This window comes from Trichoderma asperellum, chromosome 5, assembly GCF_020647865.1.
Source record: "Trichoderma asperellum chromosome 5, complete sequence".
Taxonomy (NCBI): Eukaryota; Fungi; Ascomycota; class Sordariomycetes; order Hypocreales; family Hypocreaceae; genus Trichoderma; species Trichoderma asperellum.
Genome location: NC_089419.1, coordinates 3,630,996 through 3,649,613, shown reverse-complemented (window position 1 = coordinate 3,649,613; position 18,618 = coordinate 3,630,996). Strand labels below are relative to the sequence as shown.

General features: G+C 46.9%; 7 protein-coding genes across 8 annotated transcripts; 1 reads left to right on the top strand and 6 right to left on the bottom strand.

The window, feature by feature from the left end:
• Nucleotides 1-465: 465 nt before the first annotated feature.
• On the bottom strand, nt 466-3,664 carry TrAFT101_009330 (uncharacterized protein; the record flags this gene model as incomplete). Its single annotated transcript, XM_066128619.1, has 5 exons — nt 466-2,863; nt 2,934-3,169; nt 3,238-3,318; nt 3,388-3,394; nt 3,463-3,664. 5 exons carry the CDS (start codon nt 3,662-3,664, stop codon nt 555-557), a joined length of 2,835 nt encoding a protein of 944 aa, XP_065984739.1. The 3' UTR covers nt 466-554.
• A 210-nt stretch (nt 3,665-3,874) lies between these two features.
• On the bottom strand, nt 3,875-4,196 carry TrAFT101_009329 (uncharacterized protein; the record flags this gene model as incomplete). The annotated part of the gene is made up of 2 exons (XM_066128618.1): nt 3,875-4,121; nt 4,183-4,196. 2 exons carry the CDS (start codon nt 4,194-4,196, stop codon nt 3,875-3,877), a joined length of 261 nt encoding a protein of 86 aa, XP_065984738.1.
• An 826-nt stretch (nt 4,197-5,022) lies between these two features.
• TrAFT101_009328 (uncharacterized protein) lies at nt 5,023-5,943 on the bottom strand. The gene has a single exon (XM_024909054.2). The coding sequence runs from the start codon at nt 5,821-5,823 to the stop codon at nt 5,113-5,115; it is 711 nt and encodes a 236-aa protein (XP_024755313.2). The 5' UTR covers nt 5,824-5,943; the 3' UTR covers nt 5,023-5,112.
• A 524-nt stretch (nt 5,944-6,467) lies between these two features.
• On the bottom strand, nt 6,468-9,608 carry TrAFT101_009327 (uncharacterized protein). Its single transcript, XM_024901393.2, has 2 exons — nt 6,847-9,608; nt 6,468-6,795 (listed from the first exon to the last, which is right to left on the bottom strand). The coding sequence occupies exons 1-2, from the start codon at nt 8,954-8,956 to the stop codon at nt 6,626-6,628; spliced, it is 2,280 nt and encodes a 759-aa protein (XP_024755314.1). The 5' UTR covers nt 8,957-9,608; the 3' UTR covers nt 6,468-6,625.
• A 2,075-nt stretch (nt 9,609-11,683) lies between these two features.
• On the bottom strand, nt 11,684-14,869 carry TrAFT101_009326 (uncharacterized protein). 2 transcript variants are annotated; one of them, XM_024904618.2, is made up of 3 exons: nt 14,464-14,869; nt 14,028-14,371; nt 11,684-13,954 (listed from the first exon to the last, which is right to left on the bottom strand). In XM_024904618.2, the coding sequence occupies exons 1-3, from the start codon at nt 14,555-14,557 to the stop codon at nt 12,326-12,328; spliced, it is 2,067 nt and encodes a 688-aa protein (XP_024755315.1). In that variant the 5' UTR covers nt 14,558-14,869; the 3' UTR covers nt 11,684-12,325. The 2 variants fall into 2 exon arrangements, with proteins under 2 accessions (XP_024755315.1, XP_065984737.1); XM_066128617.1 differs by having other exon boundaries at nt 11,684-14,371.
• Nucleotides 14,870-16,382: 1,513 nt separating this feature from the next.
• TrAFT101_009325 (uncharacterized protein) lies at nt 16,383-17,522 on the bottom strand (the record flags this gene model as incomplete). Its single annotated transcript, XM_024902165.2, has 3 exons — nt 16,383-16,934; nt 17,031-17,437; nt 17,490-17,522. 3 exons carry the CDS (start codon nt 17,520-17,522, stop codon nt 16,439-16,441), a joined length of 936 nt encoding a protein of 311 aa, XP_024755316.1. The 3' UTR covers nt 16,383-16,438.
• Nucleotides 17,523-17,879: 357 nt separating this feature from the next.
• Nucleotides 17,880-18,618, top strand: TrAFT101_009324 (uncharacterized protein). The gene is made up of 2 exons (XM_024902166.2): nt 17,880-18,144; nt 18,210-18,618. The coding sequence occupies exons 1-2, from the start codon at nt 18,001-18,003 to the stop codon at nt 18,495-18,497; spliced, it is 432 nt and encodes a 143-aa protein (XP_024755317.1). The 5' UTR covers nt 17,880-18,000; the 3' UTR covers nt 18,498-18,618.

The window sequence follows — 18,618 nt, the reverse complement described above, 5'->3', positions numbered from 1 at the left end:
TGCATTAGGTTATGCAACAATACATCTAAATACTAGAGCAGGTCTATTACGCCCGAAGTAACCACAAGGGAACAGACATTGCTGGACAAAACATTCAAGTATAATAGTGGTTTACTGTTACGCATTCTATGATCCTGTAGGAGAGACCTTATTCTTATGACCTAGGACTGATCCATCCATAGTTACCTAACAGACTTCCAAATTTCACTTTCTCATATGCTACGTTGGCGGCTACATGATGGCACTGAAATGGCAATACTGGTGAATAGAGAGTAGGCGTCGACGCATCTCGAGAGGAAGATGCGGGTAAAGCGATGGAGATTTTCATCAACGAATATGGTACTATTACAACGAAATCTGAATCGGGAAATTCCGAGACGGTGTACGCTTCACGGGGGCATCAGACTGTTAGACTGGGGATATGATATCAGTTTACACAACAGCTTAATTAGATGATAAATATGCCATTATTTTAATTGACGTTTAGCATCAAAGCTTGCGTTGTGAGAGTGAATATAGCCTCTTTTTATTTATTATTCTCAACTGTACTATCGCTACTGCGTAGTCAAATCCCACAAGCTCTCCACAGTTACCTGCTCAGTCCACTTTCCTCCAGTAGTATCTTGCTGGAGAGTAAAGCCGACCTCCTTCTTCTGTCCGGGAGCCAACACGAATGCATTGTCGTCGAAGAATCCCAAAACTCCAGCCGGATGCGTCAACCATGTATACAAAGATACACCAGCCGTGGATTCCACCGTGAAGGTCTTCTTGGATTTGTTATATGATAGTTGCAGCTTGGGATCAGATACTTTCGCTTGGTTTGGCCAGACAGGAAGGAAGTGGTTGTGGTGAGTAAAAGTTGTCGCCTTACTGCTGGCTGAATTGGGAAGTTTGCCATTGGCAGTGAGTTCAATGATCAAGACAGCATTACTAGTGTCTGGAATCTTGAGATCTGACACCACGTTTGTGGAGATGATTTGCGTAGTGTTGATGGCACCAACTTCGAACTTGATCGATTTCGGCATACCCGCGTTGTTTGCAATAGCTTTGCCTTTTAGATCAACCCAAGTCAAAGATACTTCACCAGATGCAGACTCCCAGAGATCCGATGTAACCCAGATTTCGAGCTGGTTGGCAGTGTAGTTCCAGAAAGCCGACGCAATAACATGGTCGTAAGTCCGGCGAGCAACATACGGTAAAACTTTCCATCGTCCGTCATACTCCAGGCCTGCCCAAGTTGGAGCCTGCCAGATATCGTTGAGCTGCCAGTATAGTGAGCCAAGTTGTCTCTCTGGCATGCCGCTGCCTCGTCTGTAAAACTGAATCTCGGATTTGTACATGTCAGCTTGGAACAGCTGAGTAGCGTGGCACCAGGCGCTGAAGTTGGCGACGGAATCAGTTTTATCGGGTGTAGGATAGTACCGCTCCACCGCAAGAGTCATCTCGACTTGGCCCAGGGTGCTGTTGCGAATATTTCTTGTCAATCCACCGGCGGGGTAGTGATGATTTCGTAGAATGACCGTGGTCGAGTTGAAGTGGAGGTCTTGAGGCTCGACGGCCTGCTGCCACGTTTGGATACTAGGCATGCTGATGAAGCCGAATTCATTGGCGAAACGACCCACTGGGTACGCAGAAGTGTCAAAAGACACTGATGTGTCGTAGTTGTAAAAGTCAGTATCGCCATAGATATGTCCAGAAGTCGTGTTATAGTATCTCTCAACAATAGGAATAGGTAGACTAAGGTCAATATCCAGCCAGCCATTGTTTGCACTGCAGGGGCTGTACGAAATGGAGTGGCTGTTGGCCGCCAGAATATTGAATATCGTAACGATGAAAAGATCTTCATATTGTCCCAAAACATATGGGTAGGTTGCTGGATCGGCGCCCTGGGCAATTGGCAACATGAGGTTCTCAAATTCATTGCCACCCATCCAACATGCCAAGGAGGCGTGGTGATTCAGGCGGCGAACGTTGTAGGTAACTTCACCAATAACATTTTCTTTAAACTCTGGACTGTCGGGGTATAAAGTATCACTGAACTGAAACTCGCTCCAGAGTAGCAGCCCGCGCTCATCGGCAATATCGTAGATCCAGTCTGGCAAGTATGCACCAGAGGACCAAACACGAAGCATGTTGAAGTTTTGTGACTCAACGGAATCGAATAAGCGGTTCATTCTATCAGAGGTGACTCTTGGCCAAAAGGCGTCAGGAGGGATCAAATTGGCTCCCTTGGCGTAAAATTCGTGGCCGTTGATCTCAAAGTGCCAGTTATTTCCCGGCGTGATGCCACTGGCAATTTGGGCTTCTGTGACGTTTCCTGAGCTGAATAAAATGGTTCGGAAACCCACACGCCGCTGGGAGACAAGAAGAGGCGTCTTAGACCCTGCGCTGCTGACAGAGACTGTTATGTTGTATAGTTGTTGGCTACCCATGTCTCGAGGCCACCACAACTTCGGCTTGCTGGCATCGATGGTCACAGAGCCAGTGATGGTCATATCGGACTGTGTCACGCCCTGCAAAATGCCGGAATACAACACTGAACGGCTATCCTTTGCATCTGTGATGACCACTGACATAGAAGCATGCTTTGGCAGCGTTCCCACAAAGTCGAGACTTGCATTGACAACCCATGGCGCGGACTGATCTGGCGCAAAGTTATTGAACTGACCCTTTCGGAAGATGTCGATATCCGTGTTTAGAGAGTACACCTCGCCGCCCTTGCTGAGCTGAACAATGCGTCCAGGCAGCCAAGGGCCCACAGGAGAGAACGCTGGGCCCCAATCCCAGCCGAAGTCATTTTGTTCCTTGCGAACCCATTGGCGATTGGGATATTCAAAAGGATAAACCACCGAAGCCGGCCAATCTAGTGACATATTAGTTTTCCTGCACAGATGTATAAGACGAGATATCTGGGAAGAAGATCCGCCACTCACGCTGCACTTCGCTGCTTGCATTAATAGCATTGATGATGCGAGGCACGCTTCCAAAATTGATGCTTAGAACGGGATCGCCCTTGCAGCTAGCAAGAACAGAAGAGACGTCGTAAAACCATTGTCGGAACTGGTTGTCTGGTGTGCCAACAATGTGATCACAGAACTTGACGGTTGCGTATGTATCCAAGCCGTCAAATACCAGCCAAGTAGCCGTGCTCGATTGTTTGCTCCTAGAGCTGCTGTTAGTTATTATGCTTATCTATGAGGTGAGTAAAAACGCTGGCCACTTCTAGTGTTCACCTACAGTCCGTTAATAGGCTTGCTGGTATATGTCCAATTTTGGGCTGCAATCCATCGTAGGTCAAAGTCATTCAGGCCGGAGTTTCTGTTATTATTCGCATTAGTCTTGCCCCTTGAATTGACACTGTTATGATCATCAAAGAGTGGTCCTCACGGTTCATCTGTGGTTTACTGGTTAGCATGGTGAACAGCATCATATGCGTTGAATTACTGTGTTTCCTTGACTTACCAATCACTCCAGCTGCGTGGAGATCTAGGTGAGCTTGCGATGGAAATTTGCCAGGAACAGTGATATTGCCATATTCATTCGTGACTGTCCATTTGAGAAGGCTCAGATCATGAATAGCTGCTGCGCTGGAGCTTTCGGTAGTTGCCACTGCTGTGCCGGCGAAGATGCCGAGCGCGGCGAAAAGAGGCCTCGTAAACCCCATCTCTGGGATATGACGTTTCCTTTCCCAGGAAGAAAATAGCTTTCCTACCTCTCTCGAGACAGAGTTTTGGATTGTGGTAGTGGCCACACGCAGAAAGCGCGGAGGCTGCAAATTAAACTCAGACACTGCCAAGCAGTTTCCAGGCTGTCGACTTGCAGGCAGAGCCATCCTCTTTTGCTGCCGCCCCTTGCAGCTTTTATGTCTCCTAGACTAGTTCTCAACCATACCTGCCTGGAGTGAGACATCAATGAGGGGTCCGGAAGAATGCTCGGCCATTGTTGCACAACGCGCTTTCTGCATGATGTCGAATGGAGCCATGGTCGCGTCGATCGCCCAACAATGCGGCGAGACGAGGGACAAAGCCGTATGTGTGAATGACTTCATTGGGGAGAGAAGACCATGGCCGGGCCGGGGCCCCAAATGCCGCCACAACCGGTAACCGCCGGCAGATGGTTCCCTACGATTATGGTGTCACCAATCGCGATCACATTCGAGCGGGAGGCGGATATAATTCATACATGCGAGGCCCCATTGCGGAAAGCACCAGTTCCCTTGTAAAGCTAGACCATCAGAATGATGTGCTCCGACTGGGAATCGGATCGGGAATACTGATGCCGATGCTTCTGTAAATGAAAACTCCGGGCAATTGATCTTCTAATCAGATGATGGTGAATCAAGAGAGACAATTACAAGTGGTAATCCTGCTAGTGTGATGCAAGGGACGTCTACGGAACTTGCTCGACCGAAGATCAAGAAAAGTTAAAGTGCGGGGAGAGCAAATTGAAGCTACGCATCCGAGTGCAACGCTGAAGCTCCATATTAACTGCTTTTCCGATGGCGATTACGACACAGCATGCTGCATACTACGTCTATGTGTCATAAACTCCTTCATACCCATGGCGAACACGTTGGATCGGGTGTTGTTGCAGGAATTTGAAAAGAGGAGAAGCCAACTAGCCAGCGAATTAATAATCGGAAAACGCAATGAAAGATGGGCAATTTGGTCGGGCTGCGACGTCGAACGGGGCATCGACCTATACGCTTGCAAAGAGAATAATAAGAGTCGGATGTCGTCTAAAAATATGATGAGAGGACAATAGGGATCAGCAAAAAAGCTACACCACTATGCTGCATCTGAGATTGCTCCTGTTTCAGAGAGACGCAGGTACCAACCGAAGCCACCATTCGGCGCATAGAGATTAACATAAGCCGGTAAGCTTAAATCAAGGCTGAAGAACGGGTGGTCCAAGCATGCCGATGTGGTGGTGGCGTTTGAGGAAATTATCTAATAACCATTATTTAACACGGCATGTATGAGACCTGGCCACTGCCGAGAAAATTGAGTTTCACATGAGAGACCCAGGCATAAATATGTATATATATGTATATATATATATCAACACTTGCAGACGCTTTAACGGTTCAATAAAATACAACGCTCCAAAATATTACTTCGACTTATCAAAATTGTGATGTTCCTGCCAGCGCTGGTAGCTCGGTAGAGGTGTATATTCTGCCCTCACAGCCTGCAGTCCAAAAAGACGACCGATTAAAGAAGCGAGCGACAGCAGCAAGTGAGACACAAACCAGTCTGCCGACAAGCCAGTCTTTGCCCGCGATGCCTTTCCGTTCCAATACTTCGTCGTACTCAAAATGACGGGAATATTGTCCAAAGAGTGAAAGATGATAAACAGATTGAGTCTGATCCAAAAGTCGATGATCAAGTCTTTTATTGACGCCGGAAAGAAGGAAAATCCAGGCACGTTTGTGTTGAGGACCCTTCCAGCATTCAAGATGACCCCATTGAGATTCCAGAAGAATATGGCCTTTTCACCATCCGCTGGGTCCGTCCTCTCAACCACTACAACTTCATCGCCCTCCAGCTCCGCCCGCTGCCATTCATGCCACGCATAGCGCTCAACTTTGAGTTCTGGCTGGTTCTCTTGAGTAGCTGTGATGATTTGCTCGGTATCCCCCAGGCGCACTTTGATGCTGCCCTTGATCACCTTGAGGTATTCTGTGTGTGTTTCGTGCCAGTGAAGGCCGCTTGACCATGTTGATTTTGGGGGGAGTGTAACTGTAACTTTATCCGGCTGCGAGACATCATATGTGACGGCGTTGGGAAACTCTCGCTCGATTATTCCCGTTGTTTGATCCATTGTTGTTATTGCTTGACAGGTTTTCCGTTACAACCAAAGACTGCGCTGGTTAGTTCAATTATTGCTTACTTTGTCAAGAGCGAAATAATTAATAGAAGAAAAAAAAAGCAAAAGAAGAGAAACTCTAGGCACATTTTATGTAAGCGATTCGCTTGTGTCACTTATCTATGTAGCTTCAACTGCCAGAATGCACCTGCTGACAAATTCACGTGCCAAAACTTTGGGCGCATCTGTCAGCAGTCGCAGTCATGAGATGTGTTCAGTACTCAAGACAATCTACTGATGTTGCATCATTTGCGCCGGGCGCTAGCTACACAAAGCTAGAACAAGCTGGAGAGCCAAAGATTGATTCGTTGCGGGAGCAGACCTCCAGACTAGACACTCACCAGTGCGAGTAACAGCGACATGTACATGTAACCAGCTGATTCTCTCTCAAGATATGGCACTGAAAATTTAACTAAATCTCTTCAGTTATGCCATGGTGTTTTTGACTTTGTCTGGAGCATGTATGTTTACTGCTTTCCAGCTGCCAACTGCTAGAACGTATTCACGTATTCACGTATAAGCTCACTCACAACTGGACAAAATTTGACAAAGACAGAATATGTGAGAAGACTTGCAGCTTCAAAATTTCGAAACTTGTCCATGGTTTCAATCACAAATCAGAAAGGATATCTATTTTGCTTCAATAAAGAAAACGTTCTATAGACAGAGAAGCACAAATTATATGCAAAGACCACTTAATATACAGGCATATTACATTTACTCTTTATAATCAAAAGCTTTCATCATCTCAAAACGTTTAAGAAGTGTAGCGACCAATGTCGGCACCAGGGCTCCAGCCTCCAGTGAAGTCAGGCTGGGCATTGATCTTGGTACCGTCGCCCAGGCGGAGAGCAACTGAAGTGTCCTTGGAGCACATTCCGTACATCTGAAGGTTTGTGGGAGTCGATGAGATGAAGTGCATGTAATCTGTTTCATGTTAGTAAATAGTGACTTTGAAATAGTTTATCATGAACGTACCTTGGCACTGATAGGAACCAGAGCAGCCCTGGTATCCGGGGCCGCTGAAGAAGGCCCAAGAAGCAGAGCCGTAGTAGTAAATGTCAGAGCCCCCCTGGACAAAGTTGGCAAGGCCCATGTGGCAACGCGCAGTATCATCACACCAAGAGAAATCAGGGTCACCCCAGCCCTTGACATCGGCAGTCCACGGCGCAGGAGGGACTTGCTGAGTGTTGTCGCCCTGGTCGTAGTTGGTTTCACTCTGCAGGAGAGTGACGGCAACGTTGCTGGCAGACTTGAGGTTGAGCTGGTACAGCCACCAGTGCTCGCTACCGAGACCGTTGAGCCAAGTGCCCTTGGTGGACTCGACCAAAGCACCGCCCTTTGCGGCAATGTTAGATCCTCCGTTGAAGCCCTCGGTGATGTGGTCAGCAACCCAGTTCCAAGTGTTCTCAACGTAGACCGAAGAGTTTTCGGTGAAGTGCAGGCCAATGAAAGCTGCCTGGCATTCGTTGCTGGCGTCGGTGCACGCGTTGGTCAAGGCACTGGCACCGTGAGTTCCGCCGACGGTTACGAGAGAGTTGAAAAGCGCGACATCACCAGGCTTGTCACCGGCTGCGTTGAACTGGACAATGATGGCACCAGGCAGAACGTCGGAGACAGTGAAGCGGAAGTCCTGGAGTTGGGCGACACCAACATCGCCTTCGTTGCCGACTTGGACAACAGGCTTGGGGTTGGATGAGTCCTTGAAAAAGTCACCACCGCCAGAAATAGTTGCCCAGGCCTCTCCAACAAGCTGGGAGCCAACCGGGACCAGGAGAGTAGACTCAACACGGTAGTCGCCAAAGGGGAAGTAAGCAATCTTGTTGTTAGTGGCGGCGAACTGGAGGACCTTGTTAAGGGCAGCAGAGTCATCGGTGCTGCCATCACCCTTGACGGTCTGGCCTCCATTCTGGCTGGGATCCTTAACATTGATGAAGTCGCTCACAGGGCTATTAGCGTAGTTGGGCACGACGACAGCTGGAATACGACCGCCAGGGGCAACACCGCTAGGGCGAGTCGTGTTGCCGTTAACGCCGCCGTAAACAGGGTTACCTCCAACAGTGTTTCCGTAGCTGTAGTTGATGACGTTCTTTGATGCGCCGACAGTTGTTGTGCCGCGGATAACAGCAACATCGGAGTCGGAATCCTTGGTCAAGTTGTCGATGACAATGGAAGGATAAACGGAGGTTGTGAAAGTAACGCCTGAGTTGATAGATGTGGCATCGACAATTCCGATGAAGGGGCTGCCACCAGTATTGGAAACACCAGTACCAACGGAATCAAAGGTAGGGCTCAAGAGACTGATGGTGTTGCCGCCGCTGATGAGCATGCCAACAGTGTTCTTGTAGAAGTAGATGCTCTTGTAGAGAGCCTGTTGGTGGCCGTTGTGCCAAATACCAGTCTGGCCATTCTCAATTCGGATATCAGCAAGTGCAAGAGTAGATCCACGACCCAGCTGAACACCGGTGTGGCCCTTGCCGTTGACTGAGGGCGCAAGGGTGATCTTGACGTTCTGTAGCTGACAAGCTTGAGCAACACCCCAGTAAAGAGCAGAGATACCAGAGCTTCCATCCACAGCAGTAGTGTCCAAAATAACATTCTTCAGTCCAACAGCAAAGGAAAGTTCGCCGGCTTCACCTGTCGAGGGGTCCTGGCCGTTGACGAGGTACTTATCGCTGAATCCTGCCGCGGCCTTGATGACGGGAGGGTTGGTAGCATCACCGAATAGAATGGTGTCAGTCCGCATGTTGAGAGTGTTCTGGAGCTCGTATGTTCCAGATGGGATGTACACGACACGAGGCTGCGATGCCAGCCATTCGTTCTGTCGGTTGCCGCTACCAGCTGAGTCGATGGCATTCTGAAGAGAACCGGCGTCACCAGGGTTGACGGCAACAAACACGTTGTACGAATCGGGATCTGATACATAAGGCGCAGAGCCCTTGAACTGACCAGTGTGGTCCATAGAAGCATACCAAAAGGAGCTATTTGCTCGAGGCTGAAGTGCAGAGCGGCCATGATGGCGGAGAACTGCTGGCGAGGCTGTAACGGCGCCCAGGAAGGCCACCGCAGCGGTGAGGGACTTCAACATGGTGAAGGAGAGACTGAAGCTAGAGTGTTAGAACACAAAAGGCAGTATAAAGGAATGAAAAACGAGACGGTGCTCGTAATAAAAGAAGCAGTATCCTGGTGGTTGGCTACACCCACGAGTGCCGCGTGATTAAAAACATGACAGACACCCCGGAAATCATCGAAAGCTATATAAAGAATTTCGCTTGTCTCGCTGCTGCAATTACTCCTCGGACCGGGTCTTCATGCCCATCGGCCCGGGGCTCATAATGTTGCAGGCTGTCCATTGTGTCCTGCCTATACTAGACATCCACAAGCCTATCAGGAAGCCCGTCAAAATCGCAACGCAGATCACTTCAGGACCTCTCCGCCGATCTCGAACAACTAGGTAAGCTCTCCGAGACGGTTGAGCTCACAATGGTGGAAATGGTCACGTCCGTGATAAATGGGGCGCTGCGTCTTACTGTGGCCTTCACTCAGTGGTCCTGTTCATAAAAGATGGTTCAGATTCATTGGTTAGAAACCGTCCCCCACTGCGTTTCACGACGATCGGCAGTGAGTAGTCCACATTAAGCAGCTATTCTTAGGGAACACCAAGAAGCTAGTAAGCACTGCTAAAATTATGATACAGGGGCGAGCGGCGCTCCCCGGCGGCTTGACCGAATAGACATTCGGGCTGTGTCGAGTACGGAGCATATTGTAGAGTTGAAATCGCTTTACTCCTTGTTAAATGCTGACACGGGCCCAAGCGTGAGGCTGAGACTAATACCGCGTGGGTACGATCCCATCGACGTGGGGCTTTAGGGGACCTCCAAGGTGATGATGAGATAATCAAGATATATTTACTATCCACCTACACATGATATGTTTGCTGTATTTCAATAAAAGGGGTATGACAGAATCGGTTTTGGCTACATGGGCAAACTCATAGCCTCTGTAACGGCCATAAAAAGAAATCACCTCGCGTGACTGAAATCGCAACACTCTGTTGACGATTCGAAACGCACTGAAAAATTCTCGTAGCTGATGCGGGTCCTGTCTTTCCAGGGTGATCCATAGCCTTGGGTCTTATAGCATCTTTAGCTTACCAAAAGATAAACATAGAGGGGAAGAGACAATAATAGACCACTTGTGTTGATGGATCTTATCTTAGCCGCCAGTCTCTTTTTCGTCCTTACTTGCAATACTAAACCATCAGTTAGCCGATGAAGCTATAAGCAGGCCTAGCTATCTTGACACGATTGCGGCACTGACATGATGCGAGGATTGGCCATATCCAATCTGTCATATTTTTGGCAAGATTACATCCATCACTATGTGGCTGCGCCCCCTCTCATTGAGTTAAATCGTGGGTCCCTTTGTCTGTAAGTAAAATAGCTGCCGTGGGAAACGATTTGGCCTAAAAAGGCTAGCAAAATAGTAACCTTCTTTGTTCTAGCTGTGGAATCATGAATTACATTGGACTATAAATGAAAGATATAAATAAATAGTATTTCCACCTTTACGTATCGAGCGCTGTTGACCCAGTAGATACATATGTTAGGCCCTGTCAAATTGTAGTTATGGTTAATTGGCAGTCTTTATTTATTTGTATTGTGTTCACCCTAGCCTCTTGGCTCCTCTTAAGCTTGGCAGCCACATTCACAAACAACATTGGTATTGGTAGTCTTAGCATAATATCTTCCATGAAATCAAGAACAGGACATTATGTTGGAGAGGATTCGAATGCTACAAGGAAAGAAAGGCCCTGGTCGTAACCGATCTGGGGAAACGGTTCAGCCCTACAGTGGCGTTGACATTGATGTCTGCCAATGGCTTGTATACCTACGGGTAGTGTGAAATACATACGAAATACTTGGGGTGCTTTATAAGAGCCATACTTTAAATCTTGGTGTGCGAGGAGTGCTCCCGATACGTCATGCCAGAGAATGATAGAAACTATTAAAGACACGCCATAGACAGGGGTCCCTTCATTTTGGCTCACGCCCTAGAGACGCACTGCATACCTCATAAGCCTTCTTATCTCCTCGACTGTGTGAAATAGTATAGTAGATAGGCAGTATCTTCAAGGATCAAGGATCTTATACTATGTAGTAGAGTGATATATCAGGAGGGATGCCACAATGCACCTCGTAACTATGATCTGAAAGATTGGTTTCCCGGAGATGAAGTTCGTTGTTTCCTATTCACAGGCAAAACTCATAGCAGAGCTACAAAAGAAGGGAATACGGGGCAGTCAATCATGTTTTCCGAAAGTAAGCATAAATGCAGCGAATTACATAATAATGCATAATGTTAATATAAAGCCGGGGTTTGGGAAAGCAGAAGCTACACTATGGAGTACGGAATAACGGTGAATAAGCTCGGGGATACACGGGGAATACCAGAGGAGGAAGCTCAAACATAGCACTACTACCGCTTGCGTCTCGGGAACTCATAATTCAACAAATTGTAGGATATCTCATGGTTAGCACCCATCTGCATGCTTACGAGGGGTTTCTTTATAAAATGCGAAAAAGGATAGGCTTATCATGCATGAGTAAGCCTATAGAGTAAGTTGCATGAATGGAACACCAAAGAAACTAGAGGAAAAGAGAGTATATTAGGTATTACGTGTATCATACTATTGGTATTGTATATACTCCCTATATAGTTTTAAACGTAATGCAAAGCTTAAAACAACAAACTAAGTGCAGTATATTGATCTGGCTTGTTTGTGTTGTTTCCGCAGTAAAGCAATAAACTTTGCCCTAAATGCAAAATTGCCCTTAAACATTGAGGATTTTTTTTCTATCCTATTATATCTAATCGTGCTATCCATGATGTTGAAATACGCGATACTATGGCTTCGCTTGTCAAGGCAACGAGTTCCTGTCTCTGCCATTACTCAAAGACCATAGACATGTGCGCTGCTTACCTCGGCTAGTTCCGAGCAGCTTACAAATCCCTGTCCATGCCAGAAGAGTTGGTGATACAGTAATGTGCTCAATACGCGCTCTGGGTTAGCATCTCTAATCCCGATTTCCGAATCTCACGCGTCTTGCGTAGCTTATTTCCGCATCCGCGAAGCGATAGCCTCAACCTAGCACGAACTGGGACTGCGCACGTAGCAGACATATAAGAACCTAAATGATCCTTGAATTCAATTGCTGTATATGAGGGTATCGATACTACCATGCCGTAGTATTGCATGAAGCCACTGCCGCTTTTGCCTATATAATCGGCCTACTCCCTTGAACGCCGAGCTTTGACCTTTATCCCGCATGGGGAAACTGCCAGCAAGAAATTAATATGTCAAAATTAGTCTGCTGACGTGAATGCCTTCACTATAAAGGAACTAGATCCTTGTTCTCCGAAGACCTAGTGGTATTTGCTGTTTCGAGAGAACCGACTACACCTCCTCGGCCAACCACTGCTTCATCAGCTCGTCAACGTCAACCGCAGTATTAGGCCCCATAAAGTCGATTGTGGTCATAAACGACGGCGAATAATCCAGGCCTAGTGAAGGATCGGTCATGTGGTCGCCATTGGTGTTGTCGGTCTGCATTACCGTCGCATCGCTTGGCTCGCCGGCAGGCATCTTCCGAGCAATGGAGATGACCCCGAAATAGGGTATCGTAAAGTGAAACTTGTCGCCCTTCAGGCTTTTGGGGTCATTCTCTATTGCTTGGAGCAGCTTTAGAACATCGCGCGCTTGTAGCGCCACGCGGTCGTCGAATCGCTCAATTGCCGCATCCAAGACGTCGATAATAGCCGCAATCAGGGCCCAGTCTCCGGCTCTCTGGCCAGACAAAACTTCGAATTCGGCTGTTGGTGTCTGTAGAAACATGTTGAAGATGATAGCCACTGCGGCTGTGAATGCTTGGAAATTTGTCATGCAGCAGGAGAACATGCCAAATGTCGTTCGCAGTGGGATATAGACTTTGATGAGCTCTCGTGCGGCCCTGAGACACTGAATCCTGCTGTACTCGCCTCGCCGTTCGTCTGTAACATCGAGCATAAACGGTAGGTGATTCGACATGTCGAGGTGATGGTGCCATAGTTGAACGTTATATCGACTGTAGAGCATGCCCATTGCTCCTGCTTGGCTTCCTGAGACCCGGTCAAACGGATGCCACCATGAATACGGCATGGCTTTTGCCAAACTACCCAGTGCACTATCGATGGACATCATGATGGGGACTGCTAGTGTTGGAGAGCGTTGATCTCTCTCGATCAAAAGGGCGGTGATCCTGTCAAGCTGCCTTTGGTAAAGCATATCTTGCTGGCTTTCACTCAAGTGTTGCATAAATGCGAGGTCGTCTAACACGAAAGGCTCGTACGAATCTATAATTCCGCAGGGGAATCCGAGAATCTGAGAGAGATGACGGTCGTGGTGCAGAAGATGAGGCCAGATACCCACTATGCTGCCGTCCTCCTCGGTATCGTGCACAGAGGCCCTGTGGAGATCCATTAGTTGCGCGACTGCTAAAGCTCTTCGATTGTTAAGCCATGCCCGCCGCGGTCTGCCTGAGTTGACAAAGAAGATGGAGATGAGAAGTAGGCATTCCAGGCCCTCGTTTGTGGCAATAATCTCGTCATCAGATGTCACCAAGGAGATTATAGCTGTCGTAACCTGTTCCATGTATTCGTTTCGCGAAGATGGTAATCGGTACTTCTTCATATCTGTACTCTTTGGAAGCTGTTGTAGACATATAACAATGACCATTAAAGCTCTTGCAATAACTGTCGGATGCCTAGCAGGTGTCGGTTCGATCGGCAGCATTCTGATTAGCGAAAATTTGAGGGATTGACGAAGAGAAGGTAGGGGCCGCAGCAATTGACCGATCCAGGGTGAGCTTTCGCTATCGATGAGTTCAACAACTGCACGAGGCGGTGTAAGCTCTAGCAGCATGCGAGATATTCTCCCTAGTTTCGGCCACATTCTCGTGCTGCCGGGCACCAGGGCTCGGTTGCCATCTAGTGTTGAGGCTGATGCATCTGTGGAAGATATCCCTTCACCACCAATTTCCAACATAAACTAGAAGGAGTGAAGAGAGGGATTTAGCGAATATTTCATGCTAGTATGGAAGGGGGGGGGGAAAGCAGCCTACAGAAGCGTTGTGAAAGACAGAAACCACGTTAGATGTTGAAGAGGGTGCTGATATCGAATCCGTGTTAATAACGTCGATTCCGGTGCTATCCTCGGTAGTTGTCGCGTGTTCCGAGGACTCCGTGGTCTGCTGCGTATGCTGGGCTCCAGCCTCCAGCTTTTCAAGTACTCGTTCTAATAAACTCTCTACACGAAGCACCCGCTCTTCCATGTTTTGAGAGCGCGAATGATCGCTGCTGTCATCTTGGTATTGCTGGCTGACACAGGCTGAACCGTGGGAAAGACACCACACGCATTTGGTCGAGTCTCCGTCAGCGAATGTACATCTGATCTTGCGACGTTTGCCTAGAAATCCATCATGATTAACAGTTGGATGGTAATAGCCAGTGGAAGCTGATTGCAGGAATATGCTGGCGGCCTGAAAAAAAAAAACCTACATTCCCAACAGCTCCGCGTGCCCTTGCGGACCTTTCGGACCTTGAGATGCGGCAGCGAGTGGCCCGGGCGATGCTGAACAGACGATGGAGCCATTCTGTAGGTATCTCGAGGTTGATTTGGTGTTTCTCAAGTGATGGTGAAACGATCGAGGGTCGTGGGTACAAATAAATGGAATCTCCACGTTCTATTCGTACTTGGCCCGATTACTTATTAGGGGCCGCTCACACTCCATGGAGTCGGTGACTTGTGTTATTAACCCCTCACTAGCACTATCCGCAGCGCCATGCCAGGAGACTATGTGTATACGAATGCGCCATGCTTTAAGAAACAAATCATTCCACGGCAGAAATATTGTTGGGTGCTACCTATTGGCCTTGTGTTCGGCGGGGCATTCTAGCACAGGATGCCGACTTGGAGAAATTCGCCCACAGCACAGCAGGGTGGTCTGCCCCCAGGGCGCAGGAACCTTCCCACAACTAACCACCATTTATCAGACTCCAGAATCAGTAGTGATGGTGGTATTGGTAGCCGAAAGTGGACCTAACAGCTAGCTTGGCGGGCTCCGGCACCCTTGCTAATGCAAGCAGACGGTTTGGGAGGTTGTAAGTCCAGGCCTATCATTGGCCATGCCGGAGGGGTGTTCTTAGTGATGACGAGATTCTCGCTGAAGTTCTCGAGCTATGAGGCTTTAAGGCTTACCTTACATCGCGATGGCGTCCCGACGACCTGGTCGCCAGCACGGGGGATGATCTCTTACATGTACCCCGTAGTCAGGTGAACCATGACCGGGTTTGGTCGAAACTACAAGGCTTTGTCTTTCAGCAACTTTGAGTGCTACTCTGATCTGATGCTGGTACACCTTTGGCGTACGTGGCAATGGGCGCAAGTAAAAGTCCAACGGGCAATACTACCAGTAACAGCGTAGAGCCAGCCAATAGCAAACAAAAAGCTCAAAGGCGTTTAATATACATGGTCCTTTGTGCTTGTCCCAAGCGCGGAAGTCGGCCGTTTCGATTGCCTAATGGTGCAGGGGTGAACGACTCTGGGCAAATTAGCTTTTCCCAGTTCTGGAAATAATGTTTCTTAAGCCTAAGGACTGTTTAAGCAGCTCTGAATTTAACTCATTGCTAATCGTCCGAGCCATAAATCCTACGAAACTTTTATCGATTGTGTCATTATCGAACGTTTCCAGTTGTCTCGTCAGAAACTAGTATATTGAACAGCAGCAAATGTTTTCATGTAATACGACACAGCAAACAGCACTAGATATGGGAACATGCCTCAGCTTATATAATACCTAGGTCTGCATGCATGCAGTCAAAAGCGTCCAAGAATATGACGGTGCATCACCTCAGAACACCAAAAGTCACCCTACAAAATACTTATAGGATTTCATCATTTCATGTTGAAGAAAATTAGAGAGATAGAGAGAGAAAAAAAAATACATAATATAGTAGTCTAATAGAAGGATATATATAGACTTTTGATCATTCAGAATTTATTAATACTCTTTGCTCCAAGATTATGGTGTAAATATAGGTAATAGCTTACAGTTAAACCAACAATGAAGGCCAATAACACGATACCTGCAAGCATAACCCTGTATAAGTAAATTGTATATGAATGATATAATTTAAAATCTGGTAATCTCTATAAATTAATATAAAAAAGAATAAAAAGAAGGATAAAATTAAGTATTTGTTACTAATGTTTTTTAAAATACAATAGTTCTCTAATTTTTTATTACTCAGCTTTAATATTAGAACAAGTTTTAGTGTAAAATATATCGTTTGTATTCGGAGGCTTTTGGCCACTTATTGTTGCGCCGATATTTAGCAAAGTATTTGCCCCTAGCTCAAAGTATCCAATGACAATGAATACCTTGATGGAGAGGATATTTATAAATGCAGTCATATGGGCCACAATAGCCGGTATAATAAATGACTGTATCTAGCCCCTAATTAAATGCCTGAATCAAGATGAAAGCATCGTCACTTCTCGTTCGACAGTGGCATCTAAGCTTTCTTCCAACTTCATGCCTAGCTTTTCATTCATCACGACGCCCTCCAAATCGTAATTGCCTCCAGTCCGGTAGATTGCTTTACTAAGAATATAGCCCAGGCTGCCAGAGTCGCCCTGTGCCAACTTATTCCGCGCCTCCAAGACTTTCTCTTCGAGGTCAACATCAATGATCTTCCACTCAGTGTGGTCCCGGCCCCTTGAGATATCCACTCGTTTCGTAGCCGATATAAGCGACTGCAAAATTTCATCTTGGCTTGCATTGAATGATCTCACATGCACGTATCGGTTGTCCACGATTGGGAAATTTTTGGACAAAAGGACATGCGCCACAGCCTCTGCAACATTTGCTAAGTTCGACCAACTGAAGCGGTGCATATGGTGCCCAGGCTGGTGGATGTAAGCTGTGCGAGATGGGACATCAAATGAGAAGAATCCCTGACGTAGACTCCTGTTCGAAAATCCTGCGTCAGCACAACTCTGCTCGAAGAACGCCATAGTGCAATGTGTTGAACGAAAATAATGTACAAGACAGTGGATTACGTACCAGTCGAAAAAGGGCCCGGTTATGATTCCCGTCCAAGTTATTTTGTCTTGGATAGATCGAAGGTACTGTATAATCTGTGGCTTCATCTTTAAAAAGGTCATGATCTCGACCGTTTCCTCCTTCGAGGTATCGATCCCAAACTCCGCTGGTATAAATCGCTTCACCCTAGCCAGGACTGCGATATCAATCATTTTCTTTTGCGCTGCAAAGTCCGGCATTGTAATTGTATTAACAACAGCATCTTGGTCCTTGAATGCAAGCAAAAGAGAAGAGTCCGAATAATCGGTGCGATAAACCGTGATTCCGGCGGGAGGCACAACGTTCGAAGTGTTTCTAACCAGAACAGAGACTGAGAATCCGTGCGACTGCAGGGACGAAATTACAATGGGGTTCAAGTAGCCTCCAGCCTATTCGTGGTTAGAATATGTGACTGACGTTTTGTGGTGGAAACCAACATACCCCAACCACTATAACTTTTGTAATTTCGCTCATGGTGAAAAATACGTATGATGGCACATAGAATTTTATTGATCCATATCCTCAATGAATTTTCCAGATGCTCCCTCTTCCTCTTCACTTCATGATATTTTTATGCTGCCGGCTTTCATACGTTATTTCATTCGGCCGAGCTCGGCGGACGAAAGATGCCGCTGTTGAAGTTCTCCACACTTAGCGTACCCCTAGTTGGCAGTGCGATTGACCGATTCTTTGCTGTTCAAGTCATATTCTCTCGTATAAATGACGTCGCAATTTAAGTGTTGATCTCAAATAGATTGGTTGTTCGACCGAAGGACGGGCGAGTGCGTGCTTTATGAAGTTTGTATATGTAGAGACTATATAAATATATATCTCGACAGCAGCGAGTGGCGCATCAAGGCAATCATAATGAATTCATTTGACTTTGACTTTTAAATCTCTTGTCTAATAATACTGGCATCAATTTTTCATCATTTACCTCAACTTTCTCATCATGAGTTCCTCGCTATACAAAATATGCTTTATCAGACGCCGACCTGACCTCACAGAGGAGCAGTTTTATGACTACTGGAGGAATGTTCACGCCCCCAAGATTGCGTATTGGTCCAAGAAGCATGGCTTAATCGGATACACACAGGTAACCATAACTATTCTTCGAACGTCTCTCTATGCTTAACTAAATCAACTCTCTTGTGTTACTAGATCCACACATCTAGCGCTCTACGCCAGCCATTAACAGCAACGCCGCTTCCCCTGGCTGTTATGGACTTTGACGGCGCTGTTATATGGGAAATCACAAGCTTGGAGCACTTTTTAAACGCTTTTAACGACCCATACTACTTGAACGTTATTGCCCCAGATGAAGATAACTTTCTCGATAAGAGCAAAGAAGTAGCAACAGTTACTCTTGGCCATTTTCATAGCATTGTCGCTGGTGGCGAACCTCTTATTGAGTATAGCAAGGCAGCTGAGCTATCGGAAACAAAATAAGTGGTTCGTTTGTTAGAATTAGTACATGAGAAGTGAAGTGAACCGATAATAGACTGATGTTTTTATTTACTGTTTATTTACGGGTAGCTTTTAGTTGGTAAATGGACTTGGCCTAAATCCC

Excerpts from the sequence above, each read along its gene's own strand:
- TrAFT101_009328 (XM_024909054.2), bottom strand. The coding sequence starts at position 5,823 with ATGGATCAAACAACGGGAATAATCGAGCGAGAGTTTCCCAACGCCGTC.
- TrAFT101_009324 (XM_024902166.2), top strand. The coding sequence starts at position 18,001 with ATGAGTTCCTCGCTATACAAAATATGCTTTATCAGACGCCGACCTGAC. Across the intron at positions 18,145-18,209 it reads GCTTAATCGGATACACACAG|ATCCACACATCTAGCGCTCT; the intron begins GTAACCATAACT and ends TTGTGTTACTAG.
- TrAFT101_009327 (XM_024901393.2), bottom strand. The coding sequence starts at position 8,956 with ATGTTGAAGTCCCTCACCGCTGCGGTGGCCTTCCTGGGCGCCGTTACA. Across the intron at positions 6,796-6,846 it reads TGGTTCCTATCAGTGCCAAG|ATTACATGCACTTCATCTCA; the intron begins GTACGTTCATGA and ends AACATGAAACAG.
- TrAFT101_009326 (XM_024904618.2), bottom strand. The coding sequence starts at position 14,557 with ATGGCTCCATCGTCTGTTCAGCATCGCCCGGGCCACTCGCTGCCGCAT. Across the intron at positions 14,372-14,463 it reads CACGCGGAGCTGTTGGGAAT|GCAAACGTCGCAAGATCAGA; the intron begins GTAGGTTTTTTT and ends ATGGATTTCTAG. Across the intron at positions 13,955-14,027 it reads CTGTCTTTCACAACGCTTCT|TTTATGTTGGAAATTGGTGG; the intron begins GTAGGCTGCTTT and ends CACTCCTTCTAG.